Source organism: Chelon labrosus, assembly GCF_963514085.1.
Source record: "Chelon labrosus genome assembly, chromosome: 2".
NCBI lineage: Eukaryota > Metazoa > Chordata > Actinopteri > Mugiliformes > Mugilidae > Chelon > Chelon labrosus.
This window is the reverse complement of record NC_140338.1, coordinates 18,584,215-18,600,121: the sequence shown is the minus strand read 5'-3', so window position 1 is coordinate 18,600,121 and position 15,907 is coordinate 18,584,215. Positions and strand designations below refer to the sequence as shown.

The window sequence follows — 15,907 nt, the reverse complement described above, 5'->3', positions numbered from 1 at the left end:
CCTCAGAGATTCAAAGGATCTGCCTGAATGTCAGAAGAAAGGTTAGGTTGGGTTTCAGAAGGTGAACATGTGTGTCTGATTCAAACTGAACAGTGTGTGTACGCAGAGGGCGATGTTACCTGCAGCTTGTTGACCATCTCATCAAACAATTTCCTCGCCTCTGGACTGTTGGGGTCCTCAAAGTAGTCTTCAATGCCGATCTGGACCACGATGGACTTGAGGTTACGGCAAACACCTGGACGATTGGAAGGACGATTCAAGGAGCATTAATACACGCCTTGTCTGGGTGTTCTCATTTAAAAGTGGTGCGTAATGTTATGTAAAGTAAAAGTATTCTTTAAGTATGTGAAACAGGAAGGAGACCTCTACATACCTACCAATCAGGCATAACATTATGACCACTGACAGGAGAAGTGAATAACATTGACCTCCAAACATTAACACCTGGCCTCCAAATTCACAAGATCCCAAACTGATCAAGTATCTGTGGGATGATCCACAGAGGCCCCTCCCCTCAACCCATAGGACCCAAAGACCCCCACTAACAACATTCTGTTGCCAGAAGACCCACGGCCATTCTCTGATGAGTCACAACTGTTTTGGAGGCAGAAGAGAGACCTACACAATATAAGTCATGATAAGAAGATAAACAGTGTTATTCACTTCGCCTCTCAGTGGTCATAATGTAATGGATGATCCCCAGTCACATTAACATGTTTGTTGACCTACCGTATTGTATGAAATAAGTTACAAACTCACTGTTAAAGTGGAGCAGGGCTTTCGGGGTAACCGGTGTGGAGGTGAGCACCAGCATCTCCAGGCCCTTCAAGCCCTCTCTGCAGACCTCTGCCGCCACCTCCTGGTTGATTTCACTCACGTGGTCCAGCTCTAACACCTGCAGGCGCATGCAGTTCCTCGCTGCAGGGACGGGGAAGATAAAGAGGGAGAAGGTCAAAGCAACACACAGCAAAGGTTATGGCAGGGCGTAAAGACAGACGTGCACACCTCTACAAAGAATATAGGAATTTATTTGATGTTTAATATTTAAATCTGTGACAGATAACTCATTGTTATTAATGTTAATGGACACTACTGCACCTTACACCTTACCCTGTATATATAATTTATATTTATATTCTTCCATTTCTTGTACATTTGTTCATATTCTAATATGATAATTTGTACATTTTGGCTTATACTATTTCTATTTTATGTTACCAGATCTTATTCTACTTATTTTTTATTTCTATTTTATTTAATTTAATCTTTTCTTTTTATCTGAGGTTCTTAAGAGTGTGTTTTTTATATGACAACTAAGCTACTGTAACCAAGCAATTTCCCTTGTGGATCAATAAAGTTTATCTAAGTCTATCTAAGTCTAAGTCTAAGTCTAAGACACATGCACTCAAACATTTAATAGAAAGTCTGCCACTGTAATTAAAGTTTACGATTTGAGAGAGCGACAGTGTTGAAATTACACTACTGGAGCTAAAATGAGTGGAGTAGACTAAATAACTGCTTCTCTATAAGCAACATTTACCCAGTGAAGCCAGCCCCTGAATCCCACATCCGGCTCCGCCCACACCGAGAGCACGCAGGTGCGGCCAGCATCTTCCAATGGTCTGCAGACAACGGTTACTGAAGCGCGCAGGCTGTTGGCTAAAAGACACAAAGGTTGTTCTTCAGAACATGCATTCATTCATTTCTTAGCACAGCAATCAGAACACATAAAGCTCTTGGGTTCATTTAGTTTTGAGGTGATTACCATGGATGTAGTGGCGCCACCTGCAGGGAAATAATGTCTCTGCAACCTGCTCCAAGGGCCCAGATCACCTCCTGACCGACCGGATCCGTGGCACTCCTGGAACAAAATAATGACCTATACTTACAATATAACGCACATCAGTGTATGAAGAATAAAACTTTTTGTGGCCGCTTTATCGTTACTGGAATGGAAGAGATGACTCGGGATGTGGGCGTGGCGGTCTACCTGTAGGTCACAGCCTGAAGGGCTCGGCAGTAGCAGCTGGCCAGCCAGAGGGAGCGATCAGTCAGGAGGTTGGGGCAGTGCGAAATCTTCAGTATCAGCAGGTTACTTCCTGTGGCCTTTAACAACGCCTCCAGACCTTCTTCCAGACAGCCACTTAGACAGAAATGTAAGGGAAGGTCAACAGAAAAAAAAAAACAAAAACAAAAAAAAAAACGCAGACAGCGAAGAGGAAGTCATTACTTTGTCCTTCAGCACTTTCATCCCCAACCTAACAAACAAAAAGGTTCCTGTAATGTTTGCAGCGGTTTAAAGGAGCGAAGCAGCACGAAGCAGCGTGTCTGTGTGCCTGTGCGGGGTCTGCTCAATTTGAGAGCACCTCTTGTAAAATAATTTCACTTTATACGCGCATGACAAACTTTTGCTCGGCCTTCTTCCAGAAAAAAAGACAGTTTTCATCAGCTGCCTCCTGTCGTCGTCACTATTTGAGGATTTGGTATGTCACTCATTTCTGTTCTGTTCTGTTTAAGGTCACTGTGCTGTAATAGGTACCTGAGAGTCTCACTCATTGACTGTACACAAAGATGAACTCCACCTTACCTACTGCAACCACTGAACAGTTGTCAGGAGTAGGGACAAAAACATTTACCAGACTCTCTTTACAGATTTTTCTGCTCTAAAGTTGATCATTTTAACCTGGACGTCTACGGGGATTGACTCTCTTCTGGAGCCAGCCTCAAGCCTCCCGATTGGCTTCATTTCTTCTACCTCTGAGTTTGCCGCTCGGTCTCACCGTGTGCTTTTAAGGTAGTCCTCCTTGGTTTCCTTCTTGCCTCGCTGCCTTGGCTTGAGATTTTGCAGGATGAGCGAGTGTGTCTGAGTGCACCACTGGGACAACGTGCTCAGGAACTGAGAAAAGCAAAAAAAAAAAACCACAGAGGTAAGAAAATATCGCTGCAATAGGCTTGTGGCGCAGTCTCTGCTCATATATAATATTCAAATGTTCACCTTGGAAGAAATGCGAGCGTTCTCCAGCAGCACTCTGGTCCACACAGCCGGGTGGCGGGCCACAAACTTCCAGTTGCGACAGACCTCAGCGGCTCTCAGCAGGGTTTTGGTGTCCAGGTAGGTGAAGATACAGAAGAGGGCCGCACGCATCTTCAGGATCTCCGGGCTGATCACCTCGTTGGACTTGGACGGGCTCTTTTCGTGGCGGCATGGCTTGCTGTAGACCCCCTCAGACCGACCTGTGGGAAGAGCGGTCTTTAAACCCTTTTTACACAATTACACTTCAACTAACTGTAGTACATAAATAAACTTTTAATACAATCGTTATTAGACAGTATATTTTAAATATGATCAAGTGAATGCAACTCCTTGATGTCAAGCTTGCAGAAATGCTCAAAAAGTAAATCCCTTTAAACGACGTTAAAAAAACAGATTCTGTCACACGGTGGCGCCAGACGTCAACAAGAAGCTGAGACAGATTACATAATTTTTTTCTTTCTCCTCATCCTTTCACTCTGTCTATTGCTATCTATTGGCTGACACCATGTGCCCAATCAAATCCTGGCTTATTCCTCCCAGCAAGATTGCTCCTCGATGACTCATTTCATCTTTGGCCTTGGAAGGCGTCTGCTCAAAACCATCAGGGCTATGAACCATTGCTTACACTCTCTCTTCCTCTTTCTCTCCGTGTCTATTTTTTTTTATTTTTCTCTCTCTCTCATACACACACACACACACACCACCTACGCACAAGATTTCCAAATGAGCTAAAAAAGCCGAGCTGTGTGTTGCATGCTGAGAAAAAAATAAAACTGCGTGTTTGTAGTTCCATACCATCCGATAGAATCCTGGCGGAGACTCTCTCCCAATAAGGAGAACTGCATCAGCGAGGAGGGATGCCAGTAACATGTTGATTTATGTGAGAACAATCTTTTCAATTAATAGCTCAGTTCATGTGAATCTGTCACAGAGCTCTGGCCCAGATTCATTCTTTCACAGGCTGCCCGGGTCCACCTGGTACTTAGTAACCCAACAGCAGGTGGAAAAAAAAAATTAAAAAATCGAAGGGCGGCAGCAGTGAGTTAAAGGATCTTGGCACGGAAAGAAGTTGACAGAGAAATGCACAATCTGTGGTGGAGTTGTACAGGAAAGATTGGCTGTGTAACTTGGCTCAGACCAAAGCCTGAACTGAGACAAAGTAACAATGTAATAGTGAGACACAGGACAAGAAGAAGAAGAAGAGCACCTGCAGCGATGCATGAAGCGATAATGTATATACTCACCTCAGTAGGAAAGCTTGATTACAATAATTTCAGTTGGCAATGTTTCTCAACTCTAAACTGTACATGTTCATCTTGTCCATGTTAAGTTTTCTTTTAATTTGAGTCAGAATGAAACTGGTTTTGCTACTCAGCTCCAAATGAAACCACCGTCCTAATGATCTTAAATGCACCGCAGCTCAGCAAGTTTCTATACTGAAGTTCTGGTTTCATCAACTTACAGCTGCACTGTAGAAACGCAACCACTTGGGGCGGCTGTGACACAGCTCCTGCAACTTTACAGCATCTGCAACTCAGCCTGACCTAGATCCACATCCATCACTTGTCTTTTGAGATTTTTAAGGCCTGTATTCTGTGAATACTGTCTCCCATGACTCCGAGTTAACGTCTTGATCTCAGATCGGGAGACATTTCTATGAATAACAAGTTCCACTGCTCGTAACATCGTCCCAGAGAGCCATTACCTGTGTTGGGGCGGTATGCTGCCCTGCTGTGGTGAGGGTAGGGCGCGGCAGACTGCTGGACTTCGGCCACGGCTCTCCTCTCTTGCTCCCACATCTCCACTTCGGACTCGGTGGTTCGGGAGCCCACGTCTGAAACATCTCCCTCCTCTCCTTCAGTGCTGTTCCTGTAAGGTCTCCGCTGCCAGTTCTGGATAGCCTGCTTACGCAGACCCCAGTTTCTTGATCCACATCCAGGGGAGCGTTCGTAACCGGCCTCGCCCAGCCGGCACTGCATGTGATAGTACTGAGCCTCGGGACAGTCCTCCATGGGATGCATCTCGACACTGTCACTGTCGTAACCTCCAGAGCCCTGTGAGACGGATTTGATCCTCCCTGATGCTCTGCAGCAAAAGAGAAGGAAGTCTACTATAATTATAATGACATGGACGGCCCATCATCCAACGACCAGTAATGAGATGATAATGTAATCTGAATAAGAACATAATTAAACCATTAAAACCATAATCATCCTCTTAACATTCTGGGAAACGGATCTATTGGTTTTTTCAAAGATTTAAATGAGAGTATCCATATCATGTGAAGGTCGGTGTGTTAAATGTGAAGCTACGGATCCAAAGGTAAACTCCATCTACCAGCACCTCTACAGCTCCCTAATTAACACATGACAACCAGTGTGAAGACGACAGGTTGGGGTTTCAACAGGGGCTATGTGAAGCACGTTTTCTCTTTTTTTCTCCGGCCAAACACAGTGACCATAACGTTGCCAGGCAACCAGTGGAAGTCACTGCACCAGGCCAAGAAATATTTCACTTAAAGCTCAGTAAAGACAGTGTGCGATTACATGTCTTGTGTTTCTTTAATAATAAACAATATTTCCTTTTTTACTAGATGTATTAAATGTACAGAAAAGACTAAATCATACACTGATCAGCCACAACATTAAAACCACTGACAGAAAGTGAACAGTAAATAACAACGTCTTTTGACAATACAATGTTCTGCTGGGGAACTTATAGACCTGGCATTAGTATGGATGTTACTTAGACATGTAGCATCCACCTAGACCAGACCAGGCACCCCCACCCCATAGCAATGACACTCCTTGATGGCAGCAGCCATCCTCAGCAGGATGCAGCCTGACACAGACACACACACAAAAACGGTTTAGTAACAACTCAAAAAACATGAAGGACAGCACAAGGTGTTGACCTGGCCTCCAAATTCACTAGATCCCAAACTGATCAAGTATCTGTGGGATGATCCACAGAGGCCCCTCCCCTCAACCCATAGGACCCAAAGGCCCCCACTAACAACATCCTGTTACCAGACACCTCAGGACACCCTCAGAAGGACCATGTCCATTCTCTGATGAGTCACAACTGTTTTGGAGGCATAAGGGAGACCTACACAGTATTAGGAAGGTGGTCATAATGTTATGACTGATCGGTATATATTCTTGGGGCTTATGAATGTTGCAGTGAGCCTTGTGTATTTGCTGTTGTGAAGTCTTCTCTTCATAGCAGGTAATCCATTCCTGACCTTTTACCAGGTTAACTGATCTAACACATCAGTGGGATCAAGTGTTCAATTGATTCTGAGCCCCTGGAAAATGTTTTCCTGAAGCTCAGAGCCTGCACTTTATGTCCACAACTAAATATGTCCAATCATTTATGATTACGTCCACAGACAAGTTTGCTGGGAACAGCAGCGGTGTTGGTATCTATAGTCATATGATATAAGTCAATGCACTGAAGCTCAAATGAATCGCAAACACGCACTGTGTTACTGACAAGGAGCAGACAGAGCATTTGACAAAGAGCATTTCAGATGATTTAGAGCAGCTTTTGTACAATCTACTGCAGGAACCCTTAAAATAACCCCCAACAACACGAGTAATGAGCAGTTACAAATATCAGCCTCTCAAAAGTAGGACATTTTTCATTTCCTCTCTCTTTTTTCCTTCTCAGTGCTTCCTCCACTATTTCTCAGTATAAGTGGGAGAGTAAAAGCATCTGTGTGTATCACTGTAGGAACGAAAATGAAAGAGAATCACAGGCGATACTGCAGGTAGCACTTATCAGAGCAAGTACTGAAACACATGTAGTGCTAAAAATACGAACCTGGACTAGATAATGCCTTTCTGTTCGCGGTTTAAATCGTCTACACTGAGGCAAATGTGATGATCACTGCAGTCTAATGAGCTGCTTGTAACGCTGTAACCTAATAAACCTGAAACACTGCCTTAATGTTTGGTCAACATTAAATCGGTGGAGAGACATAATGTGCGAGATGTAACGATATAAATAATAACCCAATCACGAGAGCTCATGGTTAGCTGTCGCTAATGAATGATTTCAGAGTGAGAGTAAATATGAAACAGCTCAATAGTCAGTGAAAGAACCCACACTCCCTGCCGTCTCGTCTTCCTGAATGTGTCGTTCAGTAATGCGTAAATCAATACGAGTATCGGGTATCGTACTCGTGCAACTGCCACATGAAAGATGTGACTGCCTGCCTCTCTCGGTGATCGATCACCGTTACAATAGAGGCCTTTATGTGAGTTATGTGTAGAATCAATGAGAGCGAAGCCTGACGCTTGTAGACTGATGATTGTGAAATAAATATGTGGTAAGATCAATACCAGTAAATTACTAAAAACACGTGTGACACGGATGTTTACTAGCACTAGCGTAAAAATATCTTGCACCTAAATAAAGACCTATTAATAACCGAAGACAGAAGGGTTGTTGTTAGGCCACCGTATGTGTTGTGTCGTGATTCAGTGGGGAAGGCCTGACATGTTCCTTGTGACGTCACGGTAGGAAACACATGTACAACACTGGGGATGACAGTTGTGTTAGTCAGAGTATTATGGGAAAGCCATGTGTCTGAAGAGACCCACAAATGCACCAGTCACACCTCGTGAGGTGAGACATCCAACCTGCAACTCAGTGCTGATCCTGAATGAGAGTGTCTGACTAAAAATGGGATCTGTTGCTCCACATGTCACAGGGTTCAATACTATACTACGATAAGTGACGTCAGTCGTTTATGCCTGAGGCACCGTGCAACATGTAGATGCTCTGTTCTCAGTATTAAACAAAATGCATTCAGTCACTCTTATAATGCATAACTATTGCAGGCATTTAGCTAATAATATATATATATATTTAAAAGTGACATACTGGAAAATGTGGTTGAAAACCACTAAATATGCAGGACATGGCCAAAACAAAAGAAGAAAATGTACCAAACACTCTTACTTTACAAATGACTTTAAAAATTGCTGGATACCAATTTAATGTCTATGCAGTGGAAGTGGAAAAAAAGTGCTGGAATAAAGATTTAGTGTCAATAAATCTGGATGTGTGTATGGGACACCTTTAGCCTGGTGTACATGCCATTGTAATTTTATTATGGGCCATGTTTCAACTGAATCAGAGAAAGAAATATATCTGCATGCAACTGGATGGTCCTACAACCAATCAGAGCTATATTCATTAATTCATTTTCTATAATCGCTTGTCCAGTGAAGGGTCGCGGAGGGGCTGGAGCCTATCCCAGCTGTCAATGGGCGAGAGGCGGGGTACACCCTGGACAGGTCTCCAGTCTATCTCAGGGCCAACACAGAGAGACAGACAACCATTCACACTCACATGGACACCTACGGCCAGTTTAGGTGAGCGAGTGGGAGGAAGCCGGAGTACTCGGAGAGAACCCACGCAGACACAGGGAGAACATGCAAACTCCACACAGAAAGGCCCCAGATGGAATTAAACCCTCTTGCTGTGGGGCATCAGTGCTACAGAGATATTTTGTTGTAGACAAATTAAACTGCACGGCGCCCGGATGACTTGGATGACTACGTCACTCTTCCTCAGGCAGGCCCGCAAAAAAAAATTGTGGTCAGTCTGGCTTCCAGGATGTGTCATTTTAGGATGATGAAGATGATTATATAATATACTTTGTTGTTTTTTTCTTTTTTGGTGTGGTCACAATGTCAGGACAAGTGAAGAGGGGGGACTTCATGGCTAAAAGAGCAGTTTACATCAATACTTATTCAGTTTAGAGAGAAGAAGAAAAGGCAAAGGAAACGTAATGCCCCCTGGGTAATGTAGTTTACGCGCCATTACGAGTCATCAGAAGGGGGCTGACTGCTTGTGAGAACTCCCTGTGCAGCCTGGTACCATGAGTAAACTCCAGGCAGCCAGAGGGGAGTAATGGTACCAAAGAGTACTGTCCCACTTAAAGCACCGTGTCTACGTATAATATGGCACTGAGACGACTGCTTTATAAGAAAGCATCATTGTCTGTTTTTATTTAGAGGTGAGCCACTGTGTGCTGCTTGGATAAAGTCAGCATATAACAAGATCTCATAAACTGTAAATAAAAGCTTAACTTCACGGCACACTCCCTGATGTACGAATGTTACGCCACCACAAGCCAAAAAAAGCTACAACCGTGACACTTCTACTGCTTTCACTTGTGTCGCTCTGAGGTGCATAAACATTTAAACACAACGCTGACAAGTTGTGCCCCAGAGGCCAGGGCCGGAGTACACAGTAGACGCTGGTTAAAAGCTCTGGGGCCTAATTTCACACATAACTGACAGATTGTGTTTCCCTGCAGGAGCTCTGAGTAGGTAAGAAAGATGAGGCACACTTAATTCACTCGACAGCAGAGGACTATAAAATCTTCTACTGGACCAAAAAAGGAGACAGATATTTCATAGTTCCACAATTATGTAGCGCAATAAAGAAAATCCCTTACGTATCTCATTATGCTGCATGTAATATGGCAATCAAAGGCTGGATAATTCTCTTTCTACTAACCAGTTGAAAGTACCAGAAAATATGTCTTTAAACTCCTTATGGCACAATGCTCGTAGGATTACATTTCACACTCAAGGTAAGAGGTCAGACTTTGTCAAATGTGCAAATGTGTGCCCCCCCTCGACGTACCCTGTGCTGGGGGAGGAACGCCTCTCGGACACTTGGTACATTCCCCTTGTGCTCCCAGAGATGCTGGAGTTTCTCTGGAGAGAGATACGGAGAGAACACGTCAGAAGAAGACAGAAAAGAGTTGACAAACGTGACCAGTCCTCACAGTCAAATGCAATTTTACACATATAGCTGTTCTTGTGTAAAAATCCCAGCATTGCTTCCAAGGTGTCTGAGGAGGGGCTGACACCCTCGATCCACAATCGCAATCTACATAAAGTACCGGTTTACATAATAATACATAAATAGGCTAAAAGACATAAAGTGCAAGATGTCACAATATGAACTGATCCCAGTCGTGAGAGCTCATGACTAGAAGTTGCTCATTTGAGTTGTTTGAAAAATGTTTCTTGAACATTTATGATAAAGGCTTTGACAGCTCAGAAGCATGTGATTTAGTGGTTTCATCTCGACAACAGACAACAAATAGACAGTGGAGAAGAAGCTTGTTAGGACTGGTAGCATCACTCTATATTACAGGACACACAAGAGACAAATATAACATGTTAAGAAAGGAGCATGGACACAATGCATCATCGTTATTTGTATTGTGACTGTTTTGTTTTTTGTTTTTTTTTGTCTTTGAAATAAAATTGTGTCTAAATGTTTTACACTTAGTAGTCACCTTTAACCTTGAGATACGTTCAAAGATAGCTCGTCACGGACCAACGGATAATCCGTCATTTTTCACTGGATATTTTCACTGGACGGTGGTTTCAGACAGACTTTCTAGGTTGACTTATTTCAATTTCAAGAAAATCCTGCTGTCACACCCTGCTGAAGTTGACAATAAGAGCCAAAAGTGAGAAAGGTCTGTGATCTACTGTCTGGAGTAGAAAGACCTTTGCCCTCTATGGAACATTTTACAAGTGAAAACCTGTAAAAGAAAAAACAGGGGTCAGCAAAATCATGATAAAAAAAAAAATATCGAGAGGGGATTATGAATATCCTGCATTGTGGCAGTGTGGCCAGTAGTAGTCAGGATATCTTGAGTAAAGTATTGGAAGGACCCGAGTCACCGGAACAACCATTTCCATACAACTGTAGCTGTATGTGCCTATATGTGGTTGTAGTCCTGAAACCAGGTGAGGATGTTTAAATGTAGTTGGTCGTAGGTGTGCTATCTGACTCTTCTCTCTCTCTTTGCCTGAGAGCAAAATCCCCCTAGTCACTATTTCACACACCACTCACCACTCAGCGCATTGAAGTGTGCAGCGTTTGTACGTGTGCTCGTATTTGTGTGCGTTTGAAGCGGTGCCAGGTGGAGCTCTGTGCACCAGACCGGCGACGTGCCACAGAGAGACAATGTGCACAAACACAAAGACACTGGCGCTCTTGTCTCTGCCTCTCTCCTTCCCTCTGCGTCACTCACGCAGCTTGTTTCTGGCCGACTGCCAGTGGAAACGGACCATTGGAGGAAACAGGCGAACATCACGCGTGGCTCTCATTCCTGGACAGACGGCCGTGAAAGCGGAACAGGGCGCGCATCTCCAAGAAATGGATGGAACAAAACGCTTTCATGTGAAGGTAAAACTCTGTAAGTTTGGCTTAAACTCAAGAATTTTTATTTTCTCTCTCATTACAAAGCCAACGATGTATCACACACTACAGTCAAATTAAAGCTTTAATTGTGTTGTGTGCTGTGAAGATAGACGTTGCATTCAGCTTGGAATTAATTAGACAGCGGGCAGGAAACAAGTCATCCATCCCCTCTCCCGCCGTCACTCTTAAAACACCTCTGCGTCTCCTAGGAGATAAGGGGGACCTTGCTGATGTCACAAGATGGAGAGTGGGGTTGTGAGGGTGTGCGTGGTTGGGTGTATGGTCGGGTGACATCTCTGGGCTTCCCTCGAAACTGTGACAAGGTGCCAAACAGTGTGTGACTCCACGCTTGTACTTGTCAAGTTGATTATTCACAGTCCACAAGAGGGAACAAGCATGCAGACATGAAATGGACGGATGTTTACATCCAAGGACAGAACGTCTAAATTTAGACTCTAGTCGATCGAAGGTTAAATGGCTTTCAGAGGAAAAGGTATATTTATTTTAGGGGTTTAATAAATAATACCATTCCTAGCAGCAATAAAACCAGCCAATTGAGCCTTTACATCTTTACTCACTGTTATGTGTGATAATTTAAAGTTAGTAAGATGAAGATGCAGACGGTATCCGTGCACTCAGGGATAGTGATCTGAGGAAGAGTTTTGTTCGGCACCGCTCAGACAGCAAGTGGAAAAGAAACTGTGAACGTCTCAGATCTGCACCACATCACATCTGATTAAAAAAATCCCGTTGAAACCTTGAGCGAGAGCAAGAACCGGTTTCCATGGCAGCACGCGCATTTGTGCAATGTGAAACAGGTCACCTCTTTTTCTAGAAGTGCTGGATAATAATTTGAATATGTGACATTTTAAGAACAGGCCCCCGCCGGCTTCTTACATTTTACGTCATTGTGTAATAAGGCAAAGGAATACGAAGAGAGTTCAAGAGAGTACTGATCCTCGAGACAAAGAGATGATTTCTAGTTTCCTCAGCCAGAGGAAGAAGCAACAATACTTTGCCGGTCAGGATGCAGCAGAGCTTCACTGTGCCCACAGCTTTAATGGTGAATGCTAAATAGACTGGTAATCAAGTCTCCTGCTTCACCTTGTAAACACGAGTCCTACTTTTATAATCCTCTGGTGAGTCAGCGTCACTTCAACACAAGACAAAATGATACAAACATATGTAGATATCTCCTCGCCAAAATATCTGCCCCTTAGTTCTAGTTAATGGAAATATTCGTAAAAGTTTGGACTTGTATGAAACAAAAGTAGAATCCCATCTCTTTGCCCCCACATAAAGAAAAATATTTTGTCAAAAAAAAGAGTTAAAGTTTCAGTGTTGGAATATGCATAATGTTGTATTAAGTTACTGCTAATTACTGTAATAAAACTGAAAAAAGACAAGTAGTAGTATTCACAGGAAATTAAATGTGTTTTGTCCATAGACTGAGAATAAAGGTGGAACAGCTCCTCAAAAGTGAAGCCAAAGCAAGTAGAGCTCCCCCTGGTGTCTGGCTGCAGTATAGGTCATAAGCTCCGCCTCCTCCATGTTAGTGGATGGGACTTGGGTCAAACTAAAACACTAAAATACACATCGGATCATTTTTCAAGGATGGTTTCTGTCATTTTATGTAGTTAAGTGTGAATTTTTTTGATAAGTTTCGTTTTAGTTAGTTATTTGATGCTATAGAAACAAGACGTGACATACTGGCGACTACCAGTTGTATAGGGCGTAGTATTAATTAAATGAAAATGCGAGTGGGTCTGGAGGAAGTGTGGTCGGGTCATCGATAACTGGGCTCCGCGTGGCTCTGCTCTCGGACCGCACTGCGCAAACTTTGGCCAATGCAAGGAAGTGGTGACACATTGTCCATATTTACATACAGTCCATGGTTTTGTCCATAAGCTTAGCTCTTACTACTAGCATTTATCAAAAATGTGCTAATAAACCAAGACGACAGTCATCATTGTCATTTTTCACAGTGGATAATTTTTAAATATTATATATGAACATGGAGCTGTAGGTGCAGGCTGCACACGTCCGATTTTTCGACGAGGTAATCTACTCCTTTCACTCCGCCCTGCAGTTAGCAGACTTGTGCCAAACGAAATGAGCCCCAAGAATAACGGCTAAAGGCCACTTGTTGCCTGACTTCTTGATTAAAACCGCATTAGTTTGTGACACAGCCCCCGGTAGCAAAACAAACCATTGGTGTGTCCAGGAGTAGTAAACTACATTAACCAGCAAGTCACCACATCAGGTAAGACTGAAATGTTATATATGATATAATTTATAAGTGTTAGATCTTATACAGTATGACCACAGTACAGAGTGGTGATTGATTTTCATTATTTCATCATTGTCCTCTTGCGTATTTTGACACCGATTCCCCCTGGACCTCCATCTAAATGTCTTTTACTTTCTTTTACTTTTCTATTATTTCAACCCTCTTCATGTATAACACATTCACACAGTTGTTATTTCATACATCTGAAATCAAGTAGTAGTGAGCTGCTTAATAAAAATATTTTACTCTTTACTTTTCCTCTTAAATGTTTATATCTTTGCAAATACTAAATCACTTCAGCCAGGTACTTTTAAATCATGCTCTTTTTGTTGTTAGTGGAAAGCCTGCGGAGACTGTTTTAGCTGGATATCTTCATACTTCAGGTTACAGTGGAATCAGCCAGATTAGAAAGCTTTGAACATGGATATATACAGTATACGGTTAAAACAAAATGTGACTGTATCAGAATGATCTTAGAAAAACATGCGTGCATGGTTTAATGAAAGACGGTGATAACTGTCTGACTCCTGCGGGAGGAGAAACGACAAGTGCATGTTCACAACACACAGGCATGATCTCCTGTTCAGCTAAGAAACCTTCAGACTTATAGTTTATTAAATAAAATAAAAACTTTAAAGAAATGTGTGGTTGCTGCCTTTTAGCTCTGTAAAGTAAAGTGGACAAGGCAGACAGTCATCTTAAAGTCTATTATGGGATCGACCTGTGGTCCATTACCGGGACATTATTCAATATAATCAATGCTTATGCACTATAAAGGGATCACAATTACAATGTTGGGAAATAATACTGAGTGAATGTGTCGAAAACCGATCTGAAACAAGTCACATGATCACAACAGAACATTTTTATGCTGCTTTCTGTATTACCAGGAGCAGTTCTTATAGTGGAAGACGCCCTTACACAGGCTGCCAAAGCCCCGTATTAAAAAAAGTCAGCGTGTTTGTACATACACAAAACAAAACTGCGCAGCCAAAGATCCTAACCTGGCGTCCGTTGCCCTTTGAGGCCTGCAGGCTGCAGCGTCCCAGGCTGCCGTTCGGCGTGGTTCCACAGCTGCTGATTATCTGCAGCTGTTTTTCGGCGCGGTCGGCTCGGTCCAGCAGCTCCTCAATGAACTGCTGCAGGCGCACCTTAGCGTTGGCTTCACGTGCCGCCGTCTCCTGAAGGAACTGGTCAATCTGGGCGACCTCCCTGTGGGCAGAGCGGGGAGGAGGGAGGCAGTGTTAATGGGACATCCGTTAAACTGGACGGTATCCACTGTTTTACAAGTGAGCTATACAAGGGTCGGGGGGAATTTAGAGAGTTGCAGAACCTCTGTTTTGGCAGGAAGGTAGATGTTCACCAGGGATTATTATGTACCGAACTGAGGGTCTTTATGTGACTGTGGGACATTTCTGTCTTGCTGTTTCAAAAGTTTCTCTTACACACACACCAGCTGTTCTGCATGGAGGACTACGCACTGTGAAGGTTTGCGACAAGGCAACCACAAATGGAGAGATTGAGAGAGCAGCTGGGTATTTAAACTGCAGACGCAGCAGGGCCAAGTTCCCATCATTTCAAAGGACAGTGTGTTTCCCAGAAACAAAGCAGGAATTCAGTTGTTAGTAGCTGTGTGCAGTCTGCTCCGTAGACATTTCTTACTTTCACCGCAGTGATTCTGCTCTGTCATCCGTAAACACAGTATGGGAACGAATAATTATGCGTTCCCATGGTCTCCTAATAAAAACTCCCAGATGCTGATGTGATTAGTCACATCATATTAACTCAACAGGTTTAAGGCTGCATCATGAACTAATGTCTAGCATCACAGAGAGTATAAATCAGCCTAAAGGAACAAAACACAATGTCAGAGAAATAACGTACCGTTCACAGTGACATCTGGCATAATGACGAAACATAAAATTCAAAATGTGCAGATATAACTTCGGCTGACTGATGCAACCTCTGTGTCAATACTAGAGCTCCGTTCATCGCTTAACTCGCAGCAAGTGGTTATTTGGGCACTTGGGGGCAGCGGAGACAAGCTGAGTGTAAAGAAGATCACTGACGTAGCTTTGAAGTTGATATGGCAACAAAGTTTTCAGCCCAGTTTCTGGCCACCTGTCCATTTATTCAGGATTTTCTCAGAATACAGCCACAATGTGAAGTTTGAGTGTGAAGCTTAGATAGATAGATAGATAGATAGATAGATAGATAGATAGATGGCTGTGGGAACTAAACTGCTTTTAAATTATTTTTTAATTTTTCAGTTCAATAAAATTTTATTTGTATAATGACAGAAACAATTCAAATTGTCTCAAGATGCTTTACAGAGT

General features: G+C 43.0%; 1 protein-coding gene across 1 annotated transcript in view; it reads right to left on the bottom strand.

The window, feature by feature from the left end:
* Positions 1-15,907, bottom strand: part of fbxo41 (F-box protein 41) — a 31,568-nt gene that overhangs the window by 1,058 nt on the left and 14,603 nt on the right. Inside the window, exons 3-12 of the mRNA XM_084558814.1 lie at positions 14,576-14,783; positions 9,701-9,774; positions 4,740-5,119; positions 2,996-3,234; positions 2,781-2,896; positions 1,991-2,143; positions 1,766-1,861; positions 1,541-1,659; positions 760-918; positions 120-235 (exon numbers count right to left, since the gene is read on the bottom strand). Of these exons, the coding sequence (XP_084414940.1) occupies positions 120-235; positions 760-918; positions 1,541-1,659; positions 1,766-1,861; positions 1,991-2,143; positions 2,781-2,896; positions 2,996-3,234; positions 4,740-5,119; positions 9,701-9,774; positions 14,576-14,783 (1,660 nt within the window). The remainder of the gene's footprint in view (positions 1-119; positions 236-759; positions 919-1,540; positions 1,660-1,765; positions 1,862-1,990; positions 2,144-2,780; positions 2,897-2,995; positions 3,235-4,739; positions 5,120-9,700; positions 9,775-14,575; positions 14,784-15,907) is intronic.